Source organism: Podarcis tiliguerta, assembly GCF_965153285.1.
Source record: "Podarcis tiliguerta genome assembly, chromosome: 9".
NCBI classification, from domain to species: Eukaryota; Metazoa; Chordata; class Lepidosauria; order Squamata; family Lacertidae; genus Podarcis; species Podarcis tiliguerta.
Window position 1 is genome coordinate 53,067,234 of NC_139542.1, and position 15,730 is coordinate 53,082,963.

At 42.5% G+C, this 15,730-nt stretch overlaps 2 protein-coding genes across 12 annotated transcripts in view; one reads left to right on the top strand and one right to left on the bottom strand.

Moving 5' to 3' along the window:
- The window catches only part of EXOC1L (exocyst complex component 1 like), a gene marked incomplete at its 5' end in the record, with an annotated part of 117,205 nt that overhangs the window by 7,878 nt on the left and 93,597 nt on the right, over positions 1 to 15,730 (top strand). For 7 of the 11 annotated variants that reach the window (XR_014515401.1, XR_014515402.1, XR_014515403.1 and 4 more), the window contains one exon: positions 10,750 to 10,944. The exons of the other annotated variants lie outside the window; for them this stretch is intronic. The remainder of the gene's footprint in view (positions 1 to 10,749; positions 10,945 to 15,730) is intronic. 11 annotated transcript variants of the gene reach the window in all.
- Positions 1,866 to 10,840, bottom strand: PDCL2 (phosducin like 2). Its single transcript, XM_083458494.1, has 6 exons — positions 10,724 to 10,840; positions 6,013 to 6,133; positions 5,234 to 5,324; positions 4,468 to 4,602; positions 3,197 to 3,405; positions 1,866 to 2,142 (listed from the first exon to the last, which is right to left on the bottom strand). The coding sequence occupies exons 1-6, from the start codon at positions 10,727 to 10,729 to the stop codon at positions 2,021 to 2,023; spliced, it is 684 nt and encodes a 227-aa protein (XP_083314620.1). The 5' UTR covers positions 10,730 to 10,840; the 3' UTR covers positions 1,866 to 2,020.

Sequence of the window (15,730 nt, forward strand, 5' to 3'; positions counted from 1 at the left end):
GGCCTATATACTTAGGTAATGGTTCAGTATGAAGTGCCTACCTGTGACTATGAGTAACAGCTATTAAGATTCTTCTCAGATCTTTCTGCAGTCTTCACACACCTCCATCAATATTTTTTAGTCGTCACTGCTTCATTCTTAAAATGAGGTTACTGCTGAATAAAAGCTTGAAACTGTGCTCAGTTATCTGCAGTTTTTGTGAGTGTGCAACACACAAATGACTTCGCCTTTTATTTCATTCATCACCCACACTATGAAACCATTCTATTTAAAGGTTAATTATGTGCTGTAGCAAACTACTTGACTGAAGCCGATGCAGGCAAATTCTCTTACTTGAGAATATGCGGCAGAGAGATATTTTAATGCATAAATAAATAGATGTGTAAATGTTCATTAAACAAGAAATTATTGTTTTTAATAAATTCAGATTTTGAGTTGGTGTTTACCTGCTCTAGGGAGATCAGTTATAGTAGGAATCAGTAAGCTGCTGCTAAGGAATGCAAAGCTCACAATTGTTGTGCAGAGAAGGTGCCCCCCAATCTCTCTTTGCCAAATGATCCCTATTAAACACACACACCACAAAGTGTACTGCTTCATCATTCTCCTGCACGTGTTTTGTCTAGCTAGGAATGAATAGGGTATACACAAACCTCTAAGGTGCTAACAGAACATTGCATGTACAACACAGGCTTTCAGAATTTGGGGTTAATTACTGATCTCTGGACCAGCTAATATTTTTTATTAAGATTTTTAATAATTCAGTTCTCAGGAGAAATAACTATGAGTGTTTTTGAACAACTACCAGTATATCTGCTGTGGGTGTGGTTGTGAAACTCACTTCACCCTTCTCACGTATTAACAAATTTCAAAAATTAACAAAGAAGAAAGGCACTATAAATACTCAGCCAATCTTTTTTTAAATACCTTGAGACTATTTTCTCAGACAATATGTTCTGTTGCTTCTTAAGCTTGATTTAATCTGAATGAGTCTCGCAGCCCTGCATGTATTAACAAGATATGACTTAGTATGTAAGCTAGCAGGCAGGCCTGGGCTATTTCTATTTCTTTGTACAATGCCCAGCACTAAAAATACTGGCTGATATCCAGCTAGGGAGTAGATCCATTTAAATCAGTGGATTTAATACCCATTGATTTCAATGGGTCAACACTAACCAAACTGTGTGTCTGCACAATACTTTCCCACATGGTTTTGGGTGCTCACTATGGCTTGGCCAAGGATACAGGCAGTGATTTTTTGAAGCTATTTCCCTCTGTTGAGTCCAGTTCTGCTTTTTACAAACCCATAAACAATAATTCCCAACACTAGTGACCTGGTGCTCCTACATGTGTTCTGTACATGCTTTCAGGGTTGGGACTTTCCAGACCCATAGTAGAGGTTCTGAGTTTTAGCTTCTCATATTCTCTCATTTTCTGGCTTGACCCACAAGCTAAATTTGATTAGGAGCCAGCATCTCAGAGAGTAAAAGCACATTTTTGCTGGATAAGGAGGTTGGATGAACCATAGTATCCAAGTTTATTTCATGAAATTTTCTTGTACCAGTATTAGACAATTTTATAATTAGAAACCAAATTCTGTTTTCAGATGGATATCAGAGCTTTTAAAGGCTAGTATCTGATTTTTACAATACTTTTACAGTACCTTGATTCATTTGTCCTTTGTGTGACAGTGAGAGCCACAAATCTCTCACTGGAAAGATGACTTAAGAACAAATGAGTGACGGCTGCAATGTTGAACACACTTTTTAGGAAACAAGCCCCCTTGGCAGATAGTTGGGCTAATGTCTGCGTACACACAGAGCTCTGGACTGGAGCAGAAAATACGTTCTGAGTGTGAATACAGCAAGTGGGTTGCATTTGTGCCGTTTTTATTTACTTATTCTTATTCCTAAGCGGTGTTGATTTAAGCAGTAATCCAGCCAAACGTAAACGCGGAAATGCCAGGTGCTTCTTCAAGTGCTCAAGCAGTGTTTGTGTCTTTGCACGTCCTGTTAATGTTTGTCTAAACATCATTTATGGAGGCATTTCTAATTGAAGATGTCATCATATCCACAACTTCCTTCTTGGGGTTTTCTTCCAAATCGGTTTTTAGAGCACCAACCTCTGCCAGTTTCCACTCAAGTTCTGAAATAACAAAGTCTGTTGAGACAAACTGAAGTAGCAATATATTTAGCAGTAAATCATTTATATCCCAGTATTATGATCCAGTATGTTTGGATCAATGGGGCACTGCCCCACCAACCTCAGTCTGCACCTGTTTGACTTTTTACTTACATTCAATCCAGGGGCTGGTACATGAAATTTTTACTTTCATGATACAACTCATGTACATAGTATTCACAGATAGAACTCAATGGTTAGCTAAGATATAGTGGGAGGGAGTCATTATTTTAAACCGGATAGCACAACACTATTAGAGTAATTTAAAAACCAGCCTTGTAAATAAGTATACAGAAATTACTAACCCTGAATTGCCTACACATACCTTAAAGTTACCTTCACTAAAAAAATAGCAAGGCAGCCCATTCTAGTCCTTTTCTAACAAGCTATTTAATACATGTCTTTAAGTAAACATTTATTGCCTTTAGTTGCGAACTTACGCCAAAGCTTTTTGGTAAAGTTACAGTATTCAATGAATAGTTATCTTGGTTATTCCACATTGAAGCATTTCACACTTCACATGTTCTTTTATGAACTGCTGCAACATTTTACTGTAAAATTTATATTACAATACATTAAGCAGCTCAGTGGCAGCATTGGGGGCGATCTCTCAGCTATTATGCCCATCACTGGGAGACAGAGCAGCCAGAAGAGTCTCTAGTGGCCATTGGCTCAGTAGCTGTAATCCAAAGAGTTGCCACTGGTGTTTGGTTGAGCTCATAGATATTGAGGAGGACCAGGGCAGGCAAATCAGGAGGTCTAGATAAACAGGAAAGGAAGGGGATTTGGAAATACGGATTGAAAGAAGCAATGGTACAGAACAATATGAGAGAAGGGTTAAGGCTGGAAAGGAAGAGCTTGAGAGAGGTAAAACTTGGATAAAGAATGGGTGGAAAGGAGTCATTAATATGGCTAAGAACTGCAAAGATAAAGAAGGCTGCAGTTCACATAAATTTGCAATAACCAGCCAAATCTTCGTCTACCGGCCTCTAGTTTGCTGAAGTGTTTTGAGCATTACCTTCTACTGTAAGATGTGTTCCTCCACATTCTCTGATTCCAATGAACTTGCCCTTTATCTCTCCATTTTCATACACAAACAACGTAGGTAAGCAACTGTCATGGTAATTTTCAATACAGCTGTTTGCAATGGCTTTCACAAACTTGGTTTCTGGAAACTTTGTGGCCAGCAGACTGAGGTGTCGATTAATTAACACACACAATGGAATGCTTTAAAAATCCAAAAGAGCAAATGTGTTTGATGGTTAAGCTCTGGCACAATTAAGAAAATACAAAACACACCAAACCACTATCAACCATTCACCTAAATTCACACTTGCATTTTCACATCAGAAGGGGAGTATGCTACTTTGGGTTCAACTGCATGGCTGAGTTTCACTCCTGTTGTTTCCCTGCTCAGTTCAGCATGTTGCACCCAATATTTCTGAGCCCTTTACTGAGTATATTTCTAATCCCATTGCACTAGCCCATTAGCCTGAGACTGATATTCATGACATGTTCCCATAGCTATCATCCTATGCATGTAAAGCCGTGCTACATTTTCTTGCCCCAGAACAAAAGCCAATATGCCATTTGTATTCACGCTCATTCTAGGATGCATCCCCTTACTATGTAGAGGTTCCTAGCACCCCGCAATAGGTACACACACATATATATATCCCAGACTGCAGCCCTACAAAATGCACAAATAGTCTATTGCTGAGGATGGCAACCTGTGACCCACGTGCTGGCTGTGGCTTATTGAGGTTATCCCAAACATCTGGAAGGCAGCAGAGTAGGGAAGTTTGGACAATATGGCTCTATCTCCTTTCATGTGTATAGCCTGGGCCTGAGTTCTTCAACTTTGGATCCCATAAGTTGATGGATTACAACTTGCATCATCTCTGACCATTGGTGAAGCTGCCTGGGGATGGTGGGAGTTGTAGTCCAAGATCATCTAGAGACCCAAGGCTGAGGAACATTGGCTTAGGCCATGTGTGAACTAGCCCACAGTCCTTTCTGCATTAGACTTACCTATCAAGGGAACCCCCATTTGCTAGTACGACAGGACATTGCAACTGCTGATAGCATATGAACATAAGAGAGTTTTCATTGATGTTCCTAAGCTGCAGATCTAGAAGAAATCTGGTACAGATATTTGCCTCAAGAAAACCAGTCAGAAATTATTAAGAACGGGTGCCTATTCAAGCCATAACCCAGAGTTAACTTTATATGTATATAGTTTTATTCTGCCAAATTTTAAAGCACCCTTTTTGAAATCCTCACTATTACCTTGATCTGTATAAATGGATGACAACCCAGACACCTTTTTGTGCATTTGTAACTTCTTTCACATACTGTTCTCCAGAAATTTCTCTGAGTTCTCCAAATCTTTGTCCTTTTTGCAGTTCTTCTAAACGTCGTTTCCTAATTTAACAAAAGTCATGTGAACTAATATCTTTTCATATGATTATTAATAGACACTGGGGAGAAAGTTTGACAGTGGGTGGGTGGGTTATGATCGCTCGTGTTCCTTAGAGGTTTGGAGAAAGGAGCATTGTTAGATGTGGGGAACAGTTTATTCAAATACACATTCAGCCTGTCCACAAAAGTGTGGACAAGGTTATGAAACAGGAATAACAAGAGGGCAGAAAAATAATTTGAGCAATATGCCAACTTTGAGTAGTGAATACAGTACTGTATGCAGGAACTTTTGATATGGTAATCACTAGGTGGCACTACTGGCTCATGAAAAAGAAATTCTATCAACGTTAGAAATAAAATTTATTTACCCTGTAGTAAATGGATTTCAGATAGTTAAAGCAACAAAGACACTTGTGATATCTTAAAGACTAAGAAATTTATTGTAGCAGAAGCTTTCATGGATTACAGTCGCCCTGGGAAACTAAATAAGTTAAATTATGCAGGAGTGTTTTAGAAAGGGGATTGGGGGGGTTATATGGATAAGAAGTGTGTCCTTTTTCTATACTTAATCTCCAGTTTAGAATATTCTTACTCAGTATTGGCTTTGAGAGTGGTTACTAGTAGCTTGGCATACCTATACATTTCAACTGCTTTTCTATCTTCCTCGTCAAATTCATCTTCAGCTTCATTGAGTTGTTTCAGGTTCATTTTTTCATATGGCTTCACTAAAAGATGAATTGGGGGGGGGGGATGAAGAACATGCATATTTCTGGGATTAAATTTCTGGGATTAGACAAATTTTGAATCTGTTTCCAAAAGGAGTATCTGACAGAGGAACCTGAATGGGAAACTTCCATGCTTACAATATTCTAGTTTATGGCTATTGTGCAATGAGCTTTGAATAGAGGCAATTTCCAGATATATGCTAATGATGGCTGTTTATATACACATTCAGAAAAAGTGTATCTGCCTATTCTTCTGCACCACAGCTGCTTTAAAATGCAGGTTCAGGATCATATAGATGAAGTAGCAAATTTATTTTCCTTCCAGTCGTTAGGACAGAAAGCAGCGAGTTTGAATTGTAGTAAAGGCCGTTTGTTTAAAACTCACTGCTTGTAGAAAGTTGGACAATCAGGAAACGTCTAGGTTAGAATAGAATCTTTCCCACTGCATATTAGCTTTCCATTACTTGAACAATGTCTTGGTGAACAATAGATCTGCTATCTGCCCTCTCAAATAACACAATCCCAGGAAGGCTGAACTATATGCCTTTTCTTAATGTGTAGATCAACCTTTATATTCCGCAAGGCAAGGACAGCTTTACTTCTCTATTGTACTATGCCGCCTGGTACAATGCTGAAATGATGGGTCTTAATTTTAATAATTGGCAATACTTTTCACAACTGCACTTACCTTCTGCTTCTTTCTGTAAACGTAAAACCATTTCTTCAACTTCATCCTTAACCTCTTCTTTTGGAGGCAGTATACCAAAATCTCTTAGTATGTCATTCCATTCTGTATCTTCGTTTGGATCCTTTTGCAAAAGGAATGCAAAATATAGCCAATATACAGTAATCTGGCTTGAATCTAAAGAAGTACTATCAGAATTCTGCCCCTTCTTCCTCATCACAGCCACCTTGAAGGATGGGCTGAGGAACAGCTTAGGTTGATACTCCAGCAGCAAATGGAACAGCAGAAACAGCAATTTAAGAGTCTGGAAGAGGAGACAAAAGCTATGTAGCAGGAACACCCAGGAGCAAATGGGGCAGCTAAAAAGCTCCTTTGGAGAGAAAAGGGAGACTCCATGTGAGGAGCCGAGGGCCCTGCCTGATCAGCCACTGCAAGGGGTTAAGATTGACCCTGAAGACCAGCTGCAGTATACTCAGGCTGCAGGGGTAGCTGAAGAGATCCACGGACAGAATGATCAGCTGAAAAACTTGGACTGTAAAGAGTTGCAGCCAGTACCAGAAGAAGAAGAGAGGTTGATTGTCCAGGAGCCTGCCAGTGTGGAAGACACAGAAAGCTGAAGCCCCCAAAATTGGAGGGAGTCAGGCCAGAGAAGGAAGAAAGTGCCCCAGAGAAGAGTAAACTGCAGGCTGGAGGTGAGGAGTGGGTGATGATACAGTGGTACCTCTGGTTAAGAACTTAATTTGTTCCGGAGGTCTGTTCTTAACCTAAAACTGTTCTTAACCTGAGGTGCCACTTTAGCTAATGGGGCCTCCCGCTGCCGCCACGCTCATCCTGAAGCAAAGTTCTTAACCCGAGGTACTATTTCTGGGTAAGCAGAGTCTGTAACCTGAAGCGTCTGTAACCTGAGGTACCACTGTAGTTTTCCCCCCCTCACTTCATATTCCAAAAAATTGCAGGAGGAGAAGTTGTAGGCATGTGTGTATGCACATGAGGTCGCCCATGGTCTTGTGAGTTTTGAGGGCCAGGATATCTCCCTCCCTCTGTTTGGGTGCATGATATACTCAGGAGATTGTGAGAATGAACAGAGAGGTGTGGGATTTTTGCTGCCAACCTTGGATGGGGATTGTTTTTGTTTTGTTTTTTTGTTTGCTGCCAACCTTGATGGATTAGGTCAGCTAGTCTTGAAGAGGATGCCCCCATATAAAGGCTTGGGGCAGAAATTTGATTTGTAGTAGGGGGGAAAGGGATGAGGTGGGCTGGGCCAAGAACTCATTCCAGGGCAGCAAGTGGGGAAAATATATCCTCTAGAAGAGGTTTGACTCCAAACAGTCTCCAAACAGGTTTGACTGGCACCAGTGCTTATTGTTACAGTGTTGTGAGTTTGGGGAGTTAATCCGTATGACCACGTGATCACAGAAATCCTAGAGTTCGAAGGGACCATGAGGGTCATGCATTCCAACCCCTCAATGCAGGAATCTTTTGCCCAATGTGGGGCTTGAACTCACGACCCTGAGCTTAAGAGTCTCGAGTGCCTTCTAATCCCTGGGGTTCTGGTTCCAGCAAGAGCCAGTGTGATGTAGTGGTTAAGAGCGGTAGTCTCGTAATCTGGGGAACCGGGTTCGCTTCCCTGATCCTCCACATGCAGCTGCTGGGTGACCTTGGGCTAGTCATTCTTCTCTGAAGTCTCTCAGCCCCACTCACCTCACAGAGTGTTTGTTGTGGGGGAGGAAGGGAAAGGAGAATGCTAGCCGCTTTGAGACTCCTTCGGGTAGTGATAAAGCGGGATATCAAATCCAAACTCTTCTTCTTCTTCTAATGCTAAAGTTTCTTTGTGAGTTAAAGACCCTTAGTATAACAAAAGAAGTTGTTCTGTGCCAGAGGGCAAATGGGTGGGGGCCCTCTCTCACGTGGCTGGTAGTTAGTAGACAAAAGCTAGGGCCGGTGTTGTGTGAGAGAGCTGGAAGCAGGGTGTAGGCAGAAGTCAGAGTGTGAGAGCTCAGCCTGATTTTATGCTTGACTCCAAGGCTGTGACTATGGGAGAAACAAGACCCTATTGGAGTATTAATGCTGCGAACCCCTCCATCTTCGACTCAGGTTGTTTATATGTGTAACTAAACCATATATCCTAAAGACACCACAGTCCCTTCTTCCCTCATTCCAAAGAAACCAAACCCCAAGTAAGCCTGGGACCCATCAGGTGGGAGACTTGGAATTCAGTTGTCTGCTTCCGTATTCCTGAATAGACCACTGCATTCCTAGGCCTGAGGCTCCCCATCTCTGGAATAGAAGACTAGGGCCTTAAAGTATATTTTCCATAGTTTCACAAAAAATGACTTTGGATACTAGCTGTAATCCACAAACCTCTCATTTTGTAGTATTCTCACTTTCAGTCAAGATACCCCTTTGGAGAAATATTATTTGCGTAGCAAGAGATTGGAAAGTGTTACTATTAGCAGGAGTGCTTTATGCAGTGTATCTCACACTTATTCAGAATCCCTGGCAGATTGCAGATTATTCCTCTAGTTGGGTTTCAAAATATGTTGTTGAGACAGAAGATAAATTAAATCAGAGGCAAAGGCAATAGCCTGTCTTTTGTCTCTTCTAATAAGGATTTATGAATCTTCTCCTGAATGCTGAAATTGGATTACTTTGAGATGAGATATGGTTTCCTATTACTCAAGCTGAGACAGGCTTTAAAGATGAAATACTTACATCCCAAAGGATTTAGAAACTATCACAGAATCTTCAATTAAACATGTAGTACATGCAAAGTATGTGGAAGAGCAACTAGGTGACACAATGGCATTGTTATAAAATGAAATAGTGTGGACTGGATAATTATAAATACAACAAAAGGTTGCATGTGGAGAGCTCCTGTTCAGGGTTCCATTCAGTGAACCATACCCTCTTCCAGGATACTCCATTCCATCTCCGTTTTTCTACCCCCACCTATAGCAATCAGCATTCTGTGTCCTGCTCGTAGAGCTGGGTAGGAATAGGTTAAATGGCTATAATTGGGCTGAGCTGAAAATGCAGCAAGTTTCTGGAAAGCCAGTGCTCAGGACCGAGGTGGAACATTCTGGGGCTTTGATTAGTTGGGTGAAAGACATATTATGTAAAGCTATAGGAAGAAGATAAACCAAACTACAGGGGAACATTGGTTCTCAAATGCCTTGGTACTTGAACATTTCAGCTCCCAAACACCAAAAACCCAGAAGTAAGTGTTCTGGTTTTCGAACGTTTTTCAGAAGCTGAACGTCCGATGCAGCTGTCGGCTATTGTTTCTAGGGCACCTGCACCAATTGGAAGCCGCGCCTAGGTTTTCTAACGTTTCGGAAGTCGAACGGACTTCCGGAATGGATTACATTTGAGAACCAAGGTACCACTGTATATTTGACTCCAAGAAACACCTAATACCTTAAGAGAGAGCCTGAAAAATCCAGGACACAAGGTCAGTTGTTAAGACCTAAATCTGAAAAATCCACACGATATTGAATCCTCTATCAGTTTGATAGCCCCAATCTAGCTGATGTTAATTGTGAGAACATCCCATTGAAACTAGTGGCATTAATCCCCTTCAACGGGAATTTGCTGGAGTGGGGTTGGTATACATTCGCTCTCCTAACATTAAAGCATACATGGGAGGTATGCAACACCTTTTTAAACCTGTTTTGTATTCATGCCGGTTGATGTTATAGACACCAAGGACCTGGTAGCGAGAGTGAAGAGCCTTCACTGATTTCCTTCCCAGGCACACAGAGCTGCACCCAAAAGTGCTAAGGAATCTGAAATACACACACACTTTTATTCTTGTCTGCAATCTTCAATTATAAATTCACCAAATCCCTGGCAATTATGTTGCATATGTACATAAAATACTACCACACATTTATCTTAAAGGTAAAGGGTAAAGGGACCCCTGACCGTTAAGTCCATTCGCGGACGACTCTGGGGTTGTGGCACTCGTCTTGCTTTATTGGCTGAGGGAGCTGGTGTTTGTCCGCAGACAGCTTCTGGGTCATGTGGCCAGCATGACTAAGCCGCTTCTGGCGAACCAGAGCAGCGCATGGAAACGCCGTTTACCTTCCCGCCGGAGCGGTACCTATTTATCTACTTGCACTTGACGTGCTTTCAAACTGCTAGGTTGGCAGGAGCAGGGATAGAGCAATGGGAGCTCACCCCGTCGCGGGGATTCGAACCGCCAACCTTCTGATCGGCAAGCCCCAGGCTCTGGTTTAGACTACAGCGCCACCCATGTCCCTTATTTGTATTAAAGGGATGCACAAAAGCTGAAACACCATTTAAATATTTAAAGGGGCAAAGTGCTATACAGTTTAAGATATACTTTTAAAACTGATAGCATTGTACAAGTCTGTGGCGAGACGGCACGCTGGAAAAGGTTTCAGAAAGGGCAACCAAAATGATAAAGGGGATGAAGCAACTCCCCTATGAGGATGCAACATTTTGGACTTTTTAGTTTAGAGAAAAGGTAAGAGGTGAAATGATACAAGTATATTAAAACTTTCCACGGCATGGCGCAAGTAGCTAGAGAAAACGTTTTCTCCCTCTCTTGCAACACTAGAATGCAATGAAGCTGCACGTTGGAAGATTCAAGACAGATAAAAGAAAGTTCTTCATAGAGTGTGCATAGTTAAACTATGGAACTGCCTATAGTGAATTGCTATGACAGTGGATTACATTCTGTCTTTCTGACCTGCATGTTGTCTTGCTTGTGTGCAGCAAAAGTGATCCCTTGCCACCTGGCCCTGGAGTGCCAGTGAAATATGAGGCCAGGCCTGCGCCTAGCTGGCAAGCTAGGTTGATAGAATGACCAGGCAACTGCTTCAGAACACAACTTATTGTGGAGAACATGTGGGAGGAGCCAGCTATGAGATGCCAACTGCCATTGTGAGAGCTCTATCTTCTTTTGTGGCGGTGAGTCTCAGTGATAAGTTTACACGAAAGAGGTGGTAGGTAGGACAGCGCTAAATTTATCAGTGCGCTCTCAACTATTTATTCCCCATCCATTGATCAAGTTCAGGTTAATGACATAAGACTGTTGTGGGACACAATTGTTTGGTGCTACAGAACAAGGCTGCCTGCTCTTTCGCCTTTGCTATTTACAACAGCCATCAACATTTTGGCCAATAAATCAGTCGACCCTGGCACTGTAGGTTTAACATTAGAAAGAAGAGAAGAGAAAAAGGAGGTAGGTAGGTGTAGAGATTATATATATATATATATATATATGCAGGTTTTGGTGTCCTCGGGTGTCTTCCCGTGTAAAAGTTGGGGTGTCTAGGCGACGTTTCGACGAGGTCTCACTCGTCATCTTCAGGCTGGTGCTTTCGGCTTCTTGTTACTGGAACAGAGCAGGATCTTAGTGTTTGAGTTCCTATAAATACTGTTGAGGAGGTGTGGTGTATAGCCTCCAATGTTCTGGGCAGAGAGGAGGTTCCCAGGCTAGTGTGCCTTTTCTTCTTTTGTTCCTTAATTACTTGAGGGATATCTTGAGTGATTTCTTGAGTGATTTCCTGAATCCCACTTAGGTGGGTCATTAGGTGTGGATTAGTTGCTAAAGCCTTCGTGTCTTGAACTCTTGAACTTTGTGAAGAGTTTTTCTGAGAAGATGGCTGTACTGCACTTGGTTGTGCTCTGGCTTGGCTTCGTGTATAGGGGCGAGCTGTGGTTTTGTGGCCTGTGCCAGCCAGATCTGTGTAGGGATTGCAGGGGGGTGCAGCATCCGGAGGTGCCACCCTGGTTTGGCTACTGGATGGTGTCTGTAATTTATCTGTGGAGAGGGTCTGGGTTTGGGTCTGGTGTGGTTGATTGGTGATGGCGTTCTGTGTGCCTCTGGATCTGGTGTCAGATTTTGTGGGGAGGGCTAATTTCCAGATGTCTGGCAAGCGGGATGTGTCGTCACGCTTGTTCATGTTGTGAGGGTGTTTCTCTATCTCGATGGCTTCCATGATTATTCTCTTGTGGTGATGTTCCATGTTAAAGAGCAATTTGGAATCTGCAAAATTAATTTCGTGTCCTGTTTCTTTCATGTGTTGGAAAAGAGAGGAAGTTTTTTCTTCTTTTTTGACGGCATTCTTGTGTTCTGCGATACGTGCATTTATTCGTCTGTTTGTTTGTCCAATGTACGTGGCTGGGCAGACTTTGCAGGGTATTTCATAGACCCCTTGGTTTTCCAACTGAATTTTATCCTTGGGGTTTCTGAGGATATTGGCTATTTTTTGGTTGGTGCAAAAGGCTGTTTTGATATTGTGTTTATGGAGGATTTTGCTAATTTTATCTGTAGTGCCCTTGATATAAGGAAGGAGGGCTATGCCATTGTTTTCTTCTGTGTCTTGGTTTTTGGGGGGTGTTTCTTTTTGGATTAGCTTCGTAACCCTGTTTTGCTGGTATCCATTGGCAATTAACACATTTGAGAGATTCTGTAACTCAGTTGTCAAGTGGTCTTCGTCAGCCAGGCGTTTGGTTCTGGAGATGAGAGTCTTGGCTACGGAGTTTATTTGTGCAGGGTGGTGGTGTGATTGTGCATGTAAGTAGCGGTTGGTGTGTGTTTTTTTCCGGTAGATAGTGTGTCCTAGGGAGCCATCAGGTTTTTTGTAGATTAGGACGTCAAGGAAGGGAAGTTGGTTGTTGGCTTCTATTTCCATAGTGAATTGTATTTTGGGGTGTAGGCTGTTGAGATGTGTGAGGAAGCTATCCAGTTTTATTCGTCGAAACGTCGCCTAGACACCCCAACTTTTACACGGGAAGACACCCGAGGACACCAAAACCTGCATTCCTGTACCCGTGAAAATCTACGAAAGCAAATATCTCACCTCTACGGGGAGGAAACCTTCCAGCTGACAAGAACCTACGAGAAACTAGAAATCCGAAGAGCCACCATCTTATGTGATCTCTTGTTCCTACGCAACTGCCGAGACAACAACTTAATTCCCACATGCTTCCAACTTAAATTCCACTCTAAAACCCCAGCTACCGAAAGGATCCTGAAACGAACTGAACTATCTCTAATCAGAAACGAACTACACAAGAAAAGATACCTACTAAACCAAACCAACAAAGATCTACTCACTCTTCACCTCAAACTCTGTAACAAAATCCACCCTGCACTCTGGGACAAATGCAAACAACTAGCCGTCTGGAGAGCTGAAACGGAGACCTCACACAAGACAGACACACACACCAACAAACTCCACAAACTAGAGAAACGCCAGAAGCCCAGCCACCCTCCACAACAACCCATGAAACAAACAGTACATAACATATCAGACAGGATCCTCACCTCAACTGAAACCAAAGTACTCTCCAAAGGTTTCAACTTTGCAGTCGCCCCGAGACGCATCCCCACGGAAAACATCATATGCGGAGTCGAAGCTAGCCTAACCAAAATCAATCCAGATGAAGCCAATAAAATCAGACTTGAAGTCACCAACATCCTCTGCTCCAGCAAACCACCCAGAAGCAATTTACACAAAGAAGAACAGAAAGCACTCACCAACCTGAGGAAAGACAACAACATAATCATTCTCCCAGCAGACAAAGGTAATGCCACTGTTGTGATGAACACATCGGACTACCAAGCAAAACTATCAAATCTACTCCAAGACCCTACCTACCAACCTATAAAAACAGATCCCACCACCTATCTGGAAAAAACCACCAAATCCAAAATAAAAGCCTCTCCTATCAGTGAAGAAATCCAGCTAAGAATCATCCCCAGAGAAAAATCATCCAGATGCCCCAAACTCTACGGCCTCCCCAAGATACACAAAGAAGGAACACCACTCAGACCAATAGTCAGCTCCATAGGCTCACCTCTACAAAATCTCGCTAAATTTCTCGCCAAGCAACTTCAGCCCTATGCAGAATCCATCTCTTCACACGTTCCAAACTCCTTCCAGTTCATAGAAACAATAAAGAAGCAAAACCTACAACCCAATGACCTACTTGTGAGCTTCGATGTTGTATCTCTCTTCACACAAGTGCCCATTAATGAAGCCTTGACAGCCATTCAAAACAAATACAATCCCCCCGAATACATCTTGGACCTGACCAACCACTGCCTAACCAACACGTACTTCATCCACAATGGACAAAGATACAAACAGATAGAAGGAGCACCTATGGGATCACCCCTCTCACCGGTCATCGCTAACCTGTACATGGAACACTTTGAAACCAATGCTTTAGACAAGTCAGAACACAAACCCAAACTTTGGCTCAGATATGTTGACGATACCTTTGTAATTTGGCCACACGGGAAGGAAAAACTGGATAGCTTCCTCACACATCTCAACAGCCTACACCCCAAAATACAATTCACTATGGAAATAGAAGCCAACAACCAACTTCCCTTCCTTGACGTCCTAATCTACAAAAAACCTGATGGCTCCCTAGGACACACTATCTACCGGAAAAAAACACACACCAACCGCTACTTACATGCACAATCACACCACCACCCTGCACAAATAAACTCCGTAGCCAAGACTCTCATCTCCAGAACCAAACGCCTGGCTGACGAAGACCACTTGACAACTGAGTTACAGAATCTCTCAAATGTGTTAATTGCCAATGGATACCAGCAAAACAGGGTTACGAAGCTAATCCAAAAAGAAACACCCCCCAAAAACCAAGACACAGAAGAAAACAATGGCATAGCCCTCCTTCCTTATATCAAGGGCACTACAGATAAAATTAGCAAAATCCTCCATAAACACAATATCAAAACAGCCTTTTGCACCAACCAAAAAATAGCCAATATCCTCAGAAACCCCAAGGATAAAATTCAGTTGGAAAACCAAGGGGTCTATGAAATACCCTGCAAAGTCTGCCCAGCCACGTACATTGGACAAACAAACAGACGAATAAATGCACGTATCGCAGAACACAAGAATGCCGTCAAAAAAGAAGAAAAAACTTCCTCTCTTTTCCAACACATGAAAGAAACAGGACACGAAATTAATTTTGCAGATTCCAAATTGCTCTTTAACATGGAACATCACCACAAGAGAATAATCATGGAAGCCATCGAGATAGAGAAACACCCTCACAACATGAACAAGCGTGACGACACATCCCGCTTGCCAGACATCTGGAAATTAGCCCTCCCCACAAAATCTGACACCAGATCCAGAGGCACACAGAACGCCATCACCAATCAACCACACCAGACCCAAACCCAGACCCTCTCCACAGATAAATTACAGACACCATCCAGTAGCCAAACCAGGGTGGCACCTCCGGATGCTGCACCCCCCTGCAATCCCTACACAGATCTGGCTGGCACAGGCCACAAAACCACAGCTCGCCCCTATACACGAAGCCAAGCCAGAGCACAACCAAGTGCAGTACAGCCATCTTCTCAGAAAAACTCTTCACAAAGTTCAAGAGTTCAAGACACGAAGGCTTTAGCAACTAATCCACACCTAATGACCCACCTAAGTGGGATTCAGGAAATCACTCAAGAAATCACTCAAGATATCCCTCAAGTAATTAAGGAACAAAAGAAGAAAAGGCACACTAGCCTGGGAACCTCCTCTCTGCCCAGAACATTGGAGGCTATACACCACACCTCCTCAACAGTATTTATAGGAACTCAAACACTAAGATCCTGCTCTGTTCCAGTAACAAGAAGCCGAAAGCACCAGCCTGAAGATGACGAGTGAGACCTCGTCGAAACGTCGCCTAGACACCCCAACTT